The 16,075-nt window shown below is 51.5% G+C and overlaps 10 protein-coding genes across 10 annotated transcripts; 3 read left to right on the forward strand and 7 right to left on the reverse strand.

The window, feature by feature from the left end:
• Positions 1–25: 25 nt before the first annotated feature.
• Positions 26–943, forward strand: IAR55_002931 (uncharacterized protein; the record flags this gene model as incomplete). The annotated part of the gene is made up of 5 exons (XM_066946042.1): positions 26–58; positions 149–264; positions 344–390; positions 467–592; positions 834–943. The coding sequence occupies 5 exons, from the start codon at positions 26–28 to the stop codon at positions 941–943; spliced, it is 432 nt and encodes a 143-aa protein (XP_066803543.1).
• A 244-nt stretch (positions 944–1,187) lies between these two features.
• Positions 1,188–2,146, reverse strand: IAR55_002932 (uncharacterized protein; the record flags this gene model as incomplete). The annotated part of the gene is made up of 2 exons (XM_066946043.1): positions 1,188–1,457; positions 1,829–2,146. The coding sequence occupies 2 exons, from the start codon at positions 2,144–2,146 to the stop codon at positions 1,188–1,190; spliced, it is 588 nt and encodes a 195-aa protein (XP_066803544.1).
• A 391-nt stretch (positions 2,147–2,537) lies between these two features.
• Positions 2,538–4,412, reverse strand: IAR55_002933 (NADH-ubiquinone oxidoreductase 51 kDa subunit, mitochondrial; the record flags this gene model as incomplete). The annotated part of the gene is made up of 6 exons (XM_066946044.1): positions 2,538–2,686; positions 2,759–3,078; positions 3,144–3,690; positions 3,745–3,878; positions 3,943–3,973; positions 4,079–4,412. 6 exons carry the CDS (start codon positions 4,410–4,412, stop codon positions 2,538–2,540), a joined length of 1,515 nt encoding a protein of 504 aa, XP_066803545.1.
• A 1,108-nt stretch (positions 4,413–5,520) lies between these two features.
• IAR55_002934 (uncharacterized protein) lies at positions 5,521–6,075 on the forward strand (the record flags this gene model as incomplete). Its single annotated transcript, XM_066946045.1, has 1 exon — positions 5,521–6,075. The coding sequence occupies one exon, from the start codon at positions 5,521–5,523 to the stop codon at positions 6,073–6,075; it is 555 nt and encodes a 184-aa protein (XP_066803546.1).
• Positions 6,076–6,516: 441 nt separating this feature from the next.
• IAR55_002935 (uncharacterized protein) lies at positions 6,517–7,063 on the reverse strand (the record flags this gene model as incomplete). Its single annotated transcript, XM_066946046.1, has 2 exons — positions 6,517–6,833; positions 7,024–7,063. The coding sequence occupies 2 exons, from the start codon at positions 7,061–7,063 to the stop codon at positions 6,517–6,519; spliced, it is 357 nt and encodes a 118-aa protein (XP_066803547.1).
• A 328-nt stretch (positions 7,064–7,391) lies between these two features.
• Positions 7,392–8,870, forward strand: IAR55_002936 (uncharacterized protein; the record flags this gene model as incomplete). The annotated part of the gene is made up of 5 exons (XM_066946047.1): positions 7,392–7,473; positions 7,565–7,636; positions 7,773–8,192; positions 8,265–8,626; positions 8,736–8,870. The coding sequence occupies 5 exons, from the start codon at positions 7,392–7,394 to the stop codon at positions 8,868–8,870; spliced, it is 1,071 nt and encodes a 356-aa protein (XP_066803548.1).
• A 320-nt stretch (positions 8,871–9,190) lies between these two features.
• IAR55_002937 (uncharacterized protein) lies at positions 9,191–11,216 on the reverse strand (the record flags this gene model as incomplete). Its single annotated transcript, XM_066946048.1, has 8 exons — positions 9,191–9,377; positions 9,503–9,557; positions 9,627–9,720; positions 9,784–9,796; positions 9,890–10,024; positions 10,171–10,267; positions 10,357–10,468; positions 10,629–11,216. 8 exons carry the CDS (start codon positions 11,214–11,216, stop codon positions 9,191–9,193), a joined length of 1,281 nt encoding a protein of 426 aa, XP_066803549.1.
• A 1,224-nt stretch (positions 11,217–12,440) lies between these two features.
• IAR55_002938 (uncharacterized protein) lies at positions 12,441–12,767 on the reverse strand (the record flags this gene model as incomplete). Its single annotated transcript, XM_066946049.1, has 1 exon — positions 12,441–12,767. One exon carries the CDS (start codon positions 12,765–12,767, stop codon positions 12,441–12,443), a length of 327 nt encoding a protein of 108 aa, XP_066803550.1.
• Positions 12,768–13,116: 349 nt separating this feature from the next.
• IAR55_002939 (uncharacterized protein) lies at positions 13,117–13,578 on the reverse strand (the record flags this gene model as incomplete). Its single annotated transcript, XM_066946050.1, has 3 exons — positions 13,117–13,351; positions 13,440–13,496; positions 13,565–13,578. The coding sequence occupies 3 exons, from the start codon at positions 13,576–13,578 to the stop codon at positions 13,117–13,119; spliced, it is 306 nt and encodes a 101-aa protein (XP_066803551.1).
• A 39-nt stretch (positions 13,579–13,617) lies between these two features.
• On the reverse strand, positions 13,618–15,650 carry IAR55_002940 (uncharacterized protein; the record flags this gene model as incomplete). The annotated part of the gene is made up of 11 exons (XM_066946051.1): positions 13,618–13,750; positions 13,865–13,929; positions 13,983–14,052; positions 14,118–14,167; positions 14,281–14,666; positions 14,731–14,972; positions 15,085–15,114; positions 15,177–15,219; positions 15,281–15,314; positions 15,366–15,437; positions 15,582–15,650. The coding sequence occupies 11 exons, from the start codon at positions 15,648–15,650 to the stop codon at positions 13,618–13,620; spliced, it is 1,194 nt and encodes a 397-aa protein (XP_066803552.1).
• Positions 15,651–16,075: the final 425 nt, after the last annotated feature.

The following is a 16,075-nucleotide window of genomic DNA, read 5'->3' on the forward strand; positions in this document are numbered from 1 at the left end:
CTGCTAATCTCATATACCAACCAAGATGTTCCGATCCACAGCTCTCCCTACTCTCCGAGTAAGTCCACTCGCTCTGCGTCTCCCAACAGCCTCCACTCTGGTGTAACGCGTCGTAACGTACAACATCAATTGACCATCTCGTGAACAGGCCGCTCAAGCCACTGCTCGACAGACTCGATCGTTTGTCTCCAAGGCTCAGCTCGTGGGTCGACTCGGTGCTGCTCCCGAAAAGGGGACCACTAGTTCCGGTACCGACTACTACAGGTGAGCTGCTCATTCAACCGAGCCTTGCCACCGTGTTGATGGGCGAACGGAAGGAAGCTGACATCAATCGTACGATCAGATACTCTATCGGTACTTCCAAACCCGTCAAGAAGGACGCAGAGGGCAGTGAGTGTCAGCTGCCCGGGTCCGAACGGCGGAGACTGTGAGAGGAATGCTTCAGCTGATGACGACACTTTTGCAGAGCCTATCGTAGACGAACAGGGTTATCCCGTCCGAGAATCATCCTGGTTCACCGTCTTCAACTTCAATGAAAAGGCCGCAGAGTCTTTGCAGAACCTCAAGGCGGGACAACTGCTCTACGTCGAGGGTGAGTATCTCATTCGGAACAATGCGTGGTGTTGCGTCTTCCTTCTTTTCCACTCGCCACGACACATGACGTCTCTCAGCCCCACTATGTCAATGTTGGGCCTGAGACTATAGTCAGAGTTGTTGTCATCAGTCGCTTCATCCTTGCCGCTCCTGTGCTTTCACTTCGACTTGCTCTCTCCCTCATCTCTGCTTCTCCTTCCATCTGAACTGCAGACAATGCTGACAGCTATCGCTCGCAGCCAACATCGACACCATCACCTCTCCCGCGCAGGACGGCTCTGCCGGGTCCAAGCAATACGTTTTCAGGGAGACCTCTCACAAGGTCCTGTCCAGACCTAAGACGGAATAAGCGGGATGCTTTTGCGGAAAGGGCATGAGGTTTGAAGGGGAGTCTTATAGATTGATACGGATGGATGCTATCTCCCTACTCAGTTGCGTTGTGTGGTGAAATGGGCGTCTGACTGTGGTCCGAATCGGTCTAGTGCTGCTCTGATGATATCTACATTCTCATGATGATTACGATGGTTGTTCGTTATCTACGTCAATCAATCGTCAATCTTATCAATGTTCCTGTAATGCGAGGTCTGGGGCCGTCATCTCCCTTTCTCCCCCTGCTCTGACCGCATACCCGTACCCGTTACACCATCCCCATCCACATCCTCACCCTCACCCTTATCCGCATCCAACGACGCAGACCCTTCCTCCTCACTCGGTACCAAGGCTGGATGCCCCTCGAATCTCTTCCATATCTCGTCGTTCATTGCTCTCACATAAGCAGGACTGACGTCGATCAGCAATGTCTCGAGACTCTCGTATGTCTTTCCGATCTTCGAAGGAGGCAAGGAACCAGTGGATGATTCGAGCTGATAACGGAGGGGGTGAGAAGGTGGGTGCGGGTACGGGTTCGGGTGATCAGCTCAGCCTAGGTTGATATGGTCGAGTGGAACGCGGTGAAGCTCTGGGGAACGCGTGTCAGAGGGGAGAAGGGGGAGAAGCGGTCTCGAATGAATGACAAACAGACAGATAGGAGAGGACGCCACAGAGTCTTCTCTCGGGACGGTTGACACGAGCCAAACGTAGACCAAGCAGTCAACCTCAAGTGACAATGATAGCGACAACCTCCGTCTCTGTTCGACCCGAGCCGTGCTTCCACCAACGAGATAGCAGGAAAGGAAATATAACAGACCAGATCAAATGAAATGAAACCAAATCATATCATATCAAAACTACTCACAGTCCAACCCCCTTTATCCAGCCTGACCACTCCCTCCCCTTCCCCACCTAACAATTTCACCCAACCCCTCCCCACGATCTTCATCTTCAACTCCATCTCCATCTTCTTCTCCATCTCCACACCCAGCACATCTCCCCCGCTCACTCTCAGCTCCTTCAATACCTGTTCGACCTCCTTCTTCGTGCGCGGGAACGAGTCGGTCTCGTTTACGGCGAATGAGTCGAGGCCGAACGAATTGGTCGTGAATGCTTGGCGGAGTTCGGGGATCGGGTCGAGGAGGATATTATTGTTCGATAGATGGGATGAGGATGAGGTCATCATGGTTCCACTCTGGACGAGGAAGAGGAGGACAAGTGTAGCAGGTAATCTCCAGGGGGGGTCAGGTACAGATAAACGGGGAGAGAGGTCGTAACAGTATGAGTACAAGCAGAGGATGGGATAGGATTTGCTTGATATTCTGGCGAAGCGAAGAACGCACAACGTGGACTGCCTCCACTCCCCACAAGTGGATCCTCGTCACTGCGACACAATCTGCAAGGCGGCAATATGGGCCGGATTATGATGGACCACAGTCATGCCGATGACATGCGAACCCCACGACCCACATCACACTGTATATCATGATCATGCATGCCCAACTACAAGCCTCAATATCCAAGCTCATGCTCAATCTCTTCCACCCTATCCTACACCCCGTCTACACCCCTCTCTAAGCCGAAGCAATCTGTCGGATCGTGTCACCACCAAGGTTGTCGGGCAGCGCATATCTCTGATCGGCTTCTGAAAGGAGGTGCCCACCAAACATGACTTGGCCGTGTCTGGTGTGGAATGCAGCAAGACGAGCTTCGACCTCGGGTCCTATAGAAAGCAAAACGTCGATATCAGCCAAACATTCCTGGAGAAAGAATGAACAGTACACAATCAACTCACGGAAGTTCTTCATCAGACCCTGGATGGGCCAAGCAGCAGCATCACCAAGAGCACAGATAGTGTGTCCTTCCACTTGCTTTGTCAATTCCAAAAGCATATCAATCTCCCTCTCCTGAGCTCGTCCCTCTACCATCCTGTCCATCATGTTCATCATCCATGTTGTACCTTCTCGGCAAGGCGTACATTGACCGCATGACTCGTGTTTATAAAATTTGGCGAAACGGGCGATGGCAGCGATCATGTCGGTGGTGTTGTCCATGACGATGACGGCACCCGTACCGAGAGAGGTGCCGTTGTCCTTGAGCGAGTCGTAGTCCATTCTACGTGGATAACAAAAATTATGAGCGCCAATTTTAACCATGTCGTCAATACTTCTACCACTCACAAGACCTTCCCGCTGACCTCCTGGTTGATGACGGGAACTGAACAACCACCTGGAATGATACCCTTCAGGTTTGACCATCCACCTCTGACACCACCACAGTGCTTCTCCAACAATTCCTGCAATGGGATACTCATCTCTTCCTCAACGACACAAGGATTGTTGACATGACCGGAGATACAGAAGACCTTTGTTCCCGAGTTCCTTTCTCTTCCGAAACTGTTGAACCATGCTCCGCCTCTGCGTGCGATAGTGGGTGCGACGGCGACAGTCTCGACGTTGGCCACGGTGGAGGGACAGCCGAAAAGACCGACATCGGCAGGGAAAGGAGGCTTCAATCGAGGTTTCCCCTGTTTGCCCTCGATGGATTCGATGAGTGCGGTCTCTTCACCACAGATGTAGGCACCGGCACCTCGGTGGAGATAGACGTCGAATTTGTATCCGGATCCACAAGCGTTTTCACCGATCAATCCGGCCTTGTAAGCCTCGTCGATCGCTTGTTGGACGTGCGATGCTTCTTGGTAGAATTCACCTCGGATGTAGATGTACGCTGGATTAGGGAGTCAGCTAGACTGCAGAATGCTGAACGTCAGCTACGACATACCGGCGGTCGCGTTCATGGCTCGACCAGCGACTAAACAACCCTCAACAAGCTTGTGGGGGTCACCACGCATGATCTCTCTGTCCTTGCATGTTCCTGGCTCTCCTTCATCGGCGTTGACGACGAGGTATCGTGGTCTGCAACGGGGTGAGATGATCAGCGCCAAGCGCACAGCATGGGCTTTGAGGTTTAAAAACTGACCTGGGGTCCTTCTCCCATCCAGGTTTGTTCACTGTTGGTCGGCGCTGATCAGCAGCTGATCCTCTAAGCAAGATAAGAACGAGTAGAAAGAGGGACAAAGATGGACAGTGTGACAGAAATAAGAGCTTGCACTCACTGAAACTCCACTTCAGTCCACTCGGAAACCCAGCCCCACCTCTACCTCTCAATCCACTATCTTTGATAGTCTGGATGATCCAGCTATCTCCCTTCAACAAGATCTCTTTCGTCTTGTGCCAATCCCCCCTGCTCTGAGCTCCCTTCAGTCCGTGATCATGCTTCAGGTAGAGGTTGGTGAAGATCCGATCCTGGTCTTTGAGTCCGCCGTAATGTCGGACGGGGGGATCGGAGACGGTGGCTAATGATCGGGATCGGATTCGAAGGGCGGACGAAGAGGAAGAAGGGAGGGACCGGGGCAAGGTTCGTAGTATCGATGAGCGAGGTTGTATCATCTTGCAGTGGTGCTACTCGATGAGGTGGAAAATGTGTATCTGTGACAATACCACAAGATCGATTGCCTTTGGATATCGATGAACTGTCGTTGGTTCGCTCCTCGCTGCCCACCACGAGAGCTTGACTGTCCAACGGCAGAGATCCCATTGGCCGGCGTTATAAACACAGGCGCAGAGTGGTGGTCTTCGGAACTATACAGTGTGGCACCCTTGTCTGGGTGGAACACGTGGCAGTAGTATTCAAATGTGGAGGTTGCCCAGAAAGATAAACAAATCGGTTGTAGAGTATATGAGTACAGTCCTCGTAGTATTTACACCTACGCATGTTACGCATGCGGCAAGTGAAACGCTCTTTTCCCACACTCTCACTGCGATAAGTCACTGTCACTTGACAGAGGAGGGAGCGGGGAAGGGACAGGTGAAGTTGTCGCTCACCGTAGGGCCAGGCCGGTATGCGGGAATCTGGCGGCATGCGCGAATCTTGTACTATTTTGCCGAGTGCAATGACGAGGAATGTGATTTCTCCATTCGTGGTCTGATACTATGCAGCTTTAGCACGGCAGGATAAGATGATCATGTCCATTAACATCGACTCGATCGACTCGATTTCTTCCTCCTGACGATATCGATATACCGACTTGTGCGATTCGACACTCTGCCTTGATCACACGCACGCACAGTGCTCGACCTTTGTTTCTCCCTGCACTAGCGAAAACATAAAAGGTGGTCGTGTGACATTTTCTTGTACAGTCCTTTGTGACTCTCATTCCTCTGCGATTGCCATTGTGAGTCATTTACTGTAGCACGTTCGCTATCTGAACGGTTGTCTCGTCAGAACGGAAGTGAAGCTGAAGTATTTGGTGTTGTTCCATAGCTACACGAGGTCAGTCCACCAACGTGTGAGAAGGAGCTCGATATAACGAGACGAGTCGATTCCTGTCTTCATTACTCGCAATCATCCTAGCAGCACTTGTAGGGCGAACCCTCCTATTCGGCAACATCCAGCTCAGAAACGACCCGCGCGCCTGTCAAGTGAGCATTGATCGTTGACTTCCTAATCTGACCGCTGCTCACTGCCGTATCACAATCAGCACTTGCAAACGATCCCATGGATTACCTGACCATCCTCGCTACCCGCGCTCTCATCCTGTTCCCTCCCACTTGGACCTCACATGAATCTCTCATTACAACCTCGAGGCTCGCCTCATCACCCACAACGACTCCACCCACCTCCCACCTCCTCTTATCCCCAACACCGATATCCATCCCGATCTCATCGATCCTCAACGCCGATACCGACTGTGCCTATTTCCTCATCCATCATATCCTCTCCACAACCCCCCAAGGCGGACTAAGAACTACAGACAAGGAAGTTCTGAGAGAGGCTGAAGTGGTGGTATGGAGGGAGATCGATCGGGCTAAGCTGTTCACTAGAGCTTTGGGGGCATGGTTCGCCAATGCACATAAGAGCGGTGTCGGGAAATTGGGCGAAAGGGAGTTGGGTGAATTGGCAGAGAAATATGGGTTGGGTCTGCAGAATGAATCGAGCGAAGTGGGTCAAGAGGGGCATACGAATGAAGATAGAGAAGTGGAGAGAATGGGAGAACAGGTGGAGAAGATCGTGTTTAGCGACGAGGCTGATAAGGGGGAGGTGGTGATTTGAGAAGATCAAGTCATGCAGTCGGTCCTCTTGGCCAGTAACGAGCTTGACGAAGATTCACGACAGCTTCTTTACTCTACGAATGTCCATATTTCCCCACTCGACCCCATTGTAGGATGCGATCTCTCCTTTGGCGATGTTGTCGCTCCCCGTAACATGTAGATAGTATAGTATAGTTGGACAAAGTAGGAAGAGAAGTGTGCATATGATGATACGAGTAACGCATGGATGTGTATATTTATGTTTGATTAGTTCGTTCAGAAGGCGAGTGTGACGAACCTGTTCCCGGCCAGAAATCAGCGCACAGAACAGCATTGCTAGAGCGCTCCAAACACAACAGGTTGGTCATCCAAGCCTCTCTATCGATCACTTAAAACCCCATCACCGCACGATTACCTCCACACCATACGTAGAGCGAAAATAGGGGAAAGCAAAGCACCCCACTCACCCCGCGATCATCGCCAAACCACCTACCGGTGTGATCGGTCCCAAGAACCTAAACCTATCTCTGGCTAGGACCAAAGCGAATATGCTCCCACTGAAAACCACAGCTCCGCCCAGGATCATCCCCGCCGCATACCGATATCTCTTGACACCGCTGACCAAGCCCGGATGGAAGGAGATGGCGAGAAGGGCCAGACCGTTGTAGATGAAGTAGGAGGAGGCGGTGTTGAATGAGGAGATCTGACGGTCTGAGACAGGGGGTTTGATCGTTCGGAGTCCGTGGGAGCCAAATGCTCCAAAGGAGATTCCGGCCGCGGCTAATAGGGAACGAGAATAGCAGTGTCAATGACGATATCGTTCTTGTCCTGTCTGAGAATCGACTGAGATTGGAATGCAGCCTTTGGGTGGATTGCGAGGCAATGTGGCACGACAACGAGTTAGTTGGCATGAGGGGGGATGATATGTGTGTCATGAGGGGGGATGAACGAGCCATGGGAGGACACGCACTCAGCAAAGCTCCAGACCTGAATACTGTAGCGGGGTTCATCGTAGCTGGTTCCTATCTTGCTGTCACTGGAAAGCTTGTTGCGTTCTTCCTCCCACGATCAGATCAGGATACATACACTCACTCATGACTGATGATCGTCCGCGAAAGTGACCGACGTCCTCCACCGGTCCCAGCGGCTGTCATCAAGAGGAATAGGCGCGCGACGAAATCAACATCAAACATGACAATCAACTGTTCTGTTCGAGACCTTGCCACCCAACTACACCCATTTGTTCATCATCATCCATCAATCAGCGCTGTATCTCGCCGTTTGCATCAACCTGTTCGTCCTCTCACCACACCTGGACAGGCTAGTCGGTCACCCAAGATGGCTCTGCCCGCTTCGTTACACGTCCAACCGCATTTCAACCCCGAAGAAGCGGCTCATGTGGCCACAGAGCTGGTTTCAAGTGAGTGAATCTTCAGCACACAAGTGTTCGCCCACCAGTCAGTCGAGAATGCGAGCTGACGTGTGGACGGTGGACGGTGGACGGTGGACAGGTCTCGATAATTTGCCTGGGGAAGTCGTCTTTCTGTTGGAGGAGATACGCGAGAAGGACATTCGGATCAATCGTGAGTGACCTTCTCAGTCATGCTCTCCCCCCGAATACCGCAAGGCCTGCACTTCCTCCTATATCTGACTGTTCTGCTCTCAAACTTCCTCTTGTCAATAATATGACATGGTGCTCACACATATCTGTGCTCGTAGAACTGGTCCAGCGAATCAATACCCGCCATCAAGGCTTGACGAAATCCGCCAAATCCCTCCCTTCCCTACCTCCTTCCACAGCGACATTCCCCCTCCCTATCCCTCCCAACTCACCCCTACCGACCTCCCATCTGTCTCACAAAGACGCACAAGCTTTGACCAAGATTCAAGCCGAATGGGGTAAGGTGGAGGCTCTGCAGGAAGAGAAGATCAAGATTGCTGAGCGGATGGAGAGGATAGTGAACCGAGCAAAGGAGAGAGCGAAGGCTGAGTGGTTGAGAGTGGGTGGGATGGAGATCGAGGAGATTGAGGGGGAGTCTGGTATAGGCGGTGCGGGCGGTCTGGGAGAATTAGGAGGTGGAGAAGTGTCACTGCCTTCGACGGGGCTGGGCAGTGGGATGGATGGAAGACCGCAGAAGAGTGAGTACGAGTACTACTGTGTTCGCGCAGTGTATCCCCCGAGACAGCTTGAGCTGATTTCCTTCTTCGAAGAACGAAAACCGAATGCACTTCCGATCCCACCCTCTTTCAGTCTTTCAACACCTATCATACAACCCCCATCCACCTCAATGCCACCTCCCCCACCACCCTCCCGACCATCACTATCATCTCGATCCACCCACTCATTCACCCATACCACCTCCCACTCACATCGTAATCGACATGCATCCGTCGCCACGTCCCTATCCGACTTTGATGTCGATGCCGATGGGGAAGCGGAAGATGCAGAAGGGGAAGTGGATATGGCAGAAGGAGGAGAGGGCGAAGGTGACGAGACGTTGTACTGTACTTGTCAGCAGAAGAGTTATGGTGAGATGATAGGGTGTGATAACGAGAAGTGTAAATACGAATGGGTGAGTGGCTGCTGTTTCTTATCCGACTTGTGCCGTTTCTTTCTCATGCAAAAGAACACACTCCTCGCTTGCTGGAAACGTCGTGTGCTGATCGACCACTCTTCACCAGTTCCACGTCAAATGCGTCGATATCAGTGGTCCTCTACCAGACACATGGTATTGTCCGGACTGTGTACGCAAATTGGGTCTGTCGTCAAGCGACGGGAAGATTGCGGGTCAGAACAGGAAGGGCAGGAAGAAGTGAGCGAGGCGGAGAGGTGGTTCACGGTAATGCACAAGTCTTCCATGGAAGTTCGTCTCATGTTGTATATATGTACGAGAGGACTCTTCCGAGCTATGCTCGATCACAAATGATCTGATCTTGGCAGATGTATAATACAATTTACCTTTAATACATCTGACGCTTGGTTGAAGTTGCAGTACATATGTATCTGTCCGTCCGTTCGTTCGTTTCATATATGGGACACGATCATTTCTTTTCCTTTTCCTTATCCAAGTGTCGGTATTCCATGGTGTTCTTTCTCAGCCCAGACTTGGCTTGATCTCCGATCCTATACTCCTGTCCTACCCCTTGAGATTCGCGGGTCGAACGATTCCATCTGCTCCATCTTCAGGCGGAGAAGACGATACTTCCACATTATGGGCCTTGAGGTCGTTCCGCATACTGATAAGCACGCTCTTACGGACTTTGATCATCCGTTTGTAGATGAACCACAAGGCTCCGAGGGTGATCAATGCGCACGCTGCGAAGCTGCGATGGGAAGGGTCAACAAGATGTTCTGAAGAGAGGTACTGTCCGTTTGATATTGAGAGGGGATGTGTCACGGAGAAGGGTCTGTCTAGTGAATAATGGAGATGGGCGGGATCACCACGTACACGCAATCTGACACAACGTGTGAATTTGTCGAAGCGTTGGTCTGACCAAGTACGACTGATGGCGAGATCAACTGATCAGCACAGCCACATGACGTTTCTTGTGCCGCCTTGATACTTCACTCACCTCCCACGTATACGCTGATGAGCTGTTTGGGCATGGCCAGGATCAGAGCGCAGAAGAATTTCCAGGTAGGTAGTCCGCATACTGCCAAAATTGCCTGGGAACAGTAGGTTCGCATCAGCTTCGCATTTCTACAGATGGACACGGATTGGCAGCTCACTGTCGTGTAGTGTCTGCAAGACGAAGCGAGATCGGATAGAATCAGCGTCACCAACTCGTGCAGCACAATCGATCGATCGATCGATCCGTCTACATCGTCAGCTTACGTGGGGATGACACTCAGCCTGACAACCCAGGCCATGATGAAACCTCCTTCTCTGACTGCCTCAGCGAGACAGGCGTAATTCAACGACTTTCGGGTCATCCGTTCTGCTCGAGCGTGACATAGGTATTTGAACATTCTGGATTAAGGTCATTGCGAATCAGCATCTTGAAAATGACGAATGAATGGACGACTTTGACCTGAGATCACCCCGAGACTCGCACAAGCGCAACGGGGCTCTTCACGTAGAAGAGAGAGAAGCGGGCGAGGAGGCACTGCACTCACAAGAAAACGGCAAATTCACCAAATCCGATCCCCACAGCTACGATAGCGAATCCTTTGCCCAAACCCCAGACAAGACCGACGAGAACCATGACGATTTCTGAGGGGATAGGCTGGTCAGTATTGCTTCTTTGCTTCTTCGCTCCTTCTCAAAGTCCGAGTCACATGCCAATCTTTTGTTTCACTCACCATTGCCGAATAGGGGAGGGAAGGATAGGACGAACAGGATAGCTGCTGGGATACAGAAACCTGCTCGAAGCGTCCTTAATCGTCTGACGAAGGGTGAAAGCCAGTTGATGATCTGCAAGTGTGTTGTGAATCAGTCAGTTCCACTACTCGGATCATACCCCTTTCTACCTCAGGACATAACGGGAGGGGTTTGACTAAGTTCTGAGGCGGTTCCTCTCGACCTATATCAAGGAGACAGATGGAACTGGGGATTGACAATCAACCCAACTCACCGAATGATGAAAGAAGGCCATCAACGCCACCACCACGACGATCAACACGAAAGCGATATACCATCCTACCCATTCTTTCCTCAACCAGAATCTCCAGTTCTTAGCCTTGTCCCAGGTCAGCAGGCCCTTTTCGTACTCTATCAGTTCATCTTGGGTCAACTCGTCCTCTGTCTCTTGCATGATGTGATGAGAAGAGGGTTGTGCGTGTGAGTCGGTATGCGCGGGTGTCGGCGTGGTATTCGGTCGAGCGAAGGCAGGGTTGGGCACGGGGAACTTTGTGTTAGAAGGAGGAGGTAGGGCGACGTTTGCATATGGTGCTGTGCTTGGGTTGTAGGAATCGACGGGAGCAGAGTCGGATTGGCTGTAGGGAGATGAATACCCCTCGGATGGAGGTTGAGGGTTGGCATGATGACTCGTCCCATTGTAGGTGTTGTTGTGTTGGCCAGTGCTTGATGGATAGCCCGGCATCGCGCGTTGCGAATCGTTCATGGTATCGATGTTCGAAACAGAGCGAGTGAGAGGGGCTGCCAAAGAAACGTGTGTCTGATTATCCAGAGGATGGGATTCTGTCGAAGGGTTGACCTCCATCTGAGGAGATGGTATTCTGAACGAGTGACAAAGGATCTCTGTGCAGTGGTCTGTAACACTGAACGCGATGTCCAACTCTAGTCTGACACAGCACGATACATCATCGCCTTCTCCCAATCCATATATAGATATAGACCGCTCATCGCCCCATCACCCATCACCCATCCTCCCCGGTCTCCATCACAATACCAAAGGTGAAAAGTTACGTCACGATCGACAACGGACAACGAGACGATAATAAATAATAAATAAACGGACAATAAAGAAGATCCCGGCATTCACCGCCTTTTGACTCGAAGAGTTCCATTTTGGGAACAGATCCAGGGGAGACACAAGGCACGTGTCTCCTCCGCGAGGGGGGGCACGAGACGGGATCAGAATACGTGCCACGAATTTCTTCTTCAAGGGGAGTCTGGAAACGCCGATAAATTCCGTGCTTGTTCGATGCATTTTGGTTGAATTCTTCGGACGGTTTTGCATGCACCTCGGTTTTGGCAGGCAGTTTGGTGGTTGGATCCAGACAGCAAAAACCGCTGTATATCAAAACGACCTACACACAACTCGCTTTCACTGGCCAATACACCTTCACTCTTCACCTACCTACGTACCTACCTCAAGAAATCCACATCCGCCAAAATGGGTGCGTGAGGTTCTGCTGTCGCTGTTGTTGTCGGATGGGATTCTGGGAAGGGGTCCGGAAGGAGGAGTCGACAACGAAAGGAATTCGAGGCGTTGGGTGGTGGACGAGCGAAAGCACAATTAGGATTAGGAGGGATTTCAATTGGCGGACGTATGCGTGCACATCCTGAGTCTGGAGGAACGAGAGTCTATGAAGGGAGGAGAAGAGTTCAAGAATGGTCAGAGGAGATGACTTGAGGAACGCCAAATTGCACGAGCGTTGGGGGGAGGGGGGGGGTGGGTCGTAATGACGGAAAGATGTTGAAATACTGCTGGTGTCAAATGCTGATCGACTTTGTGCTACCCGTAGAGAACGACAAGGGTGTCCTCGTTGACCTTTACATCCCCCGACACTGCTCTGCTACCAGTGCGTATAGTCGGATTCTTGCGATATTGGGAACTAGATGAAGCAGCTGACGGACGGTTCTATTCATAACAACTTACCCATCGCTTTCTTCGACCGTTCTTGATCACCTCGATACTTGTCTTTCACCGTTTCCTACCAATCATCGCACCTTCCATCTTTCTCCTGCTCGTGGTGTATACTCAAAACTCTTCATCAAAATTCGTTTGAACACAAATTCGCTCCGCCGTTTCGCACTTTCGCCTCACCCTGCCCGCACAGACCGACTCATCACCGCCCAAGACCACGCCTCTATCCAAATCCAAGTCGCCGACGTTGACGCCGACGGAAAGGCCATCAAGGGCCAAGCCACCACCATCGCCATCTGCGGCAAGATCAGGGCTCAAGGTGACTCGGATGACTCTATCAACAGGATCGCCACCAAGGAGGGTCGTGAGTCTCTTTCCGTTTCGCATCTTTCCCGATTTCCCCATTTCCTTTGAGAGAAAGAGAAGGACGTTGGATCTCATCGTGCTGGCTACGTGGCGACGCTGGTTAGATGTACGGAGAAAAGACAGATCGCTCGGTGAGACCATGCGCTGACAAGTGTTGTGTTTCCCATCATCTCGCACAGTGTTGAAGAACGTCTGGTCATACTCCCGTTAAACCAAGAGTCAGAAACGTAATGTTCACATGGGGGATGCATCGTCTCGGCTAGCCTGTTTGTGATGTGTCTGGACCCGGTTGCAGGAATGAAGCAGGGGCTAGTGGATTCAACTCGCAACGTCGATCCGTGTCGTCCGCGGCCAGACTGGGCAGCGTCGAAACTCGGTGGAGGTGGACTAACACATATATGGTCTCCTGAAATTGTGTGGGTCGTCAAGACTGTGTCATCAAGTTCATCAAGCTGCCCACGATCGTATACAACTGTTGTAAATCTCGCACTACTAATCGTATGACCGTAACTGCAATGAGAGCAACCTTCCGTTCCCTTTCTCGTTCGTCATCGCCATCATCTGCTCCATAGTCCATCTCAACCTGTTCTATTGACCTATCGTAGACTGTGACCCCACCTTCGTCGTCGTCGCCCTCCGGTAGACGTTCGAGGATCGCTCTGCGAGAGTGACCATTGTAAGTCGGTCCGTGGTCCGTGGTCCGTGGCTCGCAAGGAGACTTGATCTCTTGAGCGGAAGTTTACTCACTCGCATTCGCACAGTAATTCCGTGCAATACAGATCAAGATTCAAATCACATGGATCGCTGAGCATCCACCGCTATCGCATCAGCACGAGTGACAGCAATCTTATCCTGTCTCCTCTCGCACTCACGTGCCGAACGGCATTTCGATCATGGCTGCGATACCCTCGACTCCCATGAAAAGTCATGCTGATCCCGAACATGATGAAGACCATCTTCCATCCCATCGGATCGACAAGTGTGAAGGGCAGTATGAAGAGGTAGAGCGACACCACTTGTTTGAGATACAAAATATGTAAGGAAGAGGTGTTTGGACGCTGTGCAATCGATGCGGTGACCAGATCAGCGACGTTACTCTGACGGATAAGTGAGGCCGAAGCTCTTGAAGATTCGCGCGGACAAACGATCCTATCAAATGTTCTTACACTTACATCCGCTCCATTGATCCAAGTTGATCGGTCATCGCAGCCACGGACGCCTGAAGAGCATTCATACCCTAGTCGATCGATCAAGGCCTGCTTTGGAGCTGAATATCTCCCGATGCCTTACCGCAGGACCGACAGCCTCCAGACAGCCCATGCGCCTGAACCGAAAGATTGACCTGCTTATCTCGTGCGCTCTACGTCAAGCATCATGCCATCAGCGCTTTAGTCCTCGAATGACGTGTGGGCGCGGCTCACTTACATGATCAATGGCAGACCTAGCTCCACCATCCTTCCCAGACCGATTCTGCTCTTTGTACCAGTCCAGTAGTCATGGGATCAGGCTTGACTCCTGCACTGATCAATGGCGTCCTTTCGTCCATCTTTCCATGGCCAGCACTAGATCTGTCACTCTTTCGTCCCACGGCTGGGGCTTGCGGTCTGGCCATGTGATCGTCCGAGAGGACCACTCTCACAGCTGTCGGTCTTCGTTTCAAGGGTGTTCTGGGCGGACGTCGGTGTCTCGCACCGTGATCGAGAGACAAGGCAGAAAAATCAGATGGAGTGGAGGTGGAGGTGGGGAGAGTATCTTGTATGTCGGAGGAGTTAGTAGGCTTATCGGTCGAATGAGGAGCTCCTGTATGTGATAGACCAAGCGAGGATTCTTCGTCGTGAGATCGAGAACTCCACCGAGCGTCCGACATAGATCGAGATGAGCCAGTGAGATGATCGCCATACTGATTGACTTGTTGTGTGAGAGCGCTCCTGAGTCTAGCGATATGATTACCCGCCAGGCGAGCAGGTAAGAGACCTATGAAGCATCGACATCCATCAGCTGAAGCTCCGTTCACTCTGCGACGCTTGGTTCAGCTGACCTCTCAAGTCCTCGTGGTGCACTCCACCTTCCGCCCTCAAGTGATGTTTCGTAGCCACAACGAATGCTACTACGAGACGGATCAACTTCTTCTTGTCGTCAGTCAGCTGTTGTCGAGTGATGACAGGCTGCGAGGACGAGGAGTCGGTGAGAGATGACGATGGAGGAAGGTTCACCACAACCCATATGTTTCTGGAAAGGTTGCGCGCGTTTGAGATTAGGCAAGTGAAGTCTTTTCTGCCTCTGGAGCGATCGGGATTGGCATCAGCACGGAACTCCGATGTGACGGCACAGAGTTGAACGATCGATGCGTTAGTATATGAGAATCACCCGAAAGGGGAGGAGCCATACTCACTCAGCATATCGTTCGTAGGCAGATGAGTTCCTAGCTCGCAAGGTCAGGTCGATGATGCAAACAAGGTATATGTGTCCGCGCGATTGACTCACCGTAAGACGAGCAGTAGTCCGACAACAACAGACAACAGTGGGACTGATCAGTGATTTAAGTCATAGATCCTCGTCTCATTCCCAGGAGGACAACCTGGACTCACCGACATTGTTTGTCAGACCGACTTCTTTACCCCACTAAAGACTTGCAGCGGCTACTCCTGCCGAGAACAGCGTAACGCTCAGGACCGGTCCTAAGACGGTGGGCAAAAAGGAGGAGCTGAATACTAGGATATCGGGGAGCCATGAGATCTTGGACAGCTACTTGTTTCGCGAACACGCGAACAAACGGTGTGTTATAATTTTGTCGTCAGCTGATGGATGAATCATCCTCGTGTGGTGGATTCGATGCGGAGGTCGGTCGGTGACGTGATGACTGACCAGCGACGTACTGTATTGACTTACACGCGGTTTATGATCCTCCACATCCTGCATGGCTAGCAGAGACGAGAGCGTGTGGAGTGGTAATGACATCGTTGCGCCCTGATGTACATACGTTGTCAGCCAATTGACAATAACGACGTCGAGCGTGTCGAAAGTGATCTGATCTAATTTCAGGAAATGCACGATGATCGCTGGGCGCGTAGGCTCTCCCTGCTGGACTCGTTGAGTAGCGGTATCGGGACTGGAGACGAATGACTTTTGCTCTCAGCACCAATATGGAAGATGAGTCAGAGTTGCCGAAGAGAAGGTGTGCGGAAGGCAAAGGCAACTTGAAACGTTTTGGAAATCGTGTTTCGGATGACCGTAACTTTACCCTGCAGCGGATCAAGACCAGCAATAAGTCTCCAATGGACAATTCTCATTGGTGACTTGTTCAGCTTCGGAAGTCGTTCGGAGGGGTAGATAAGACATTTCTACATGATGCAACACCTGATTACAAGGCATCGTTGCGCCAT

This window comes from Kwoniella newhampshirensis, chromosome 5, assembly GCF_039105145.1.
Source record: "Kwoniella newhampshirensis strain CBS 13917 chromosome 5, whole genome shotgun sequence".
NCBI lineage: Eukaryota > Fungi > Basidiomycota > Tremellomycetes > Tremellales > Cryptococcaceae > Kwoniella > Kwoniella newhampshirensis.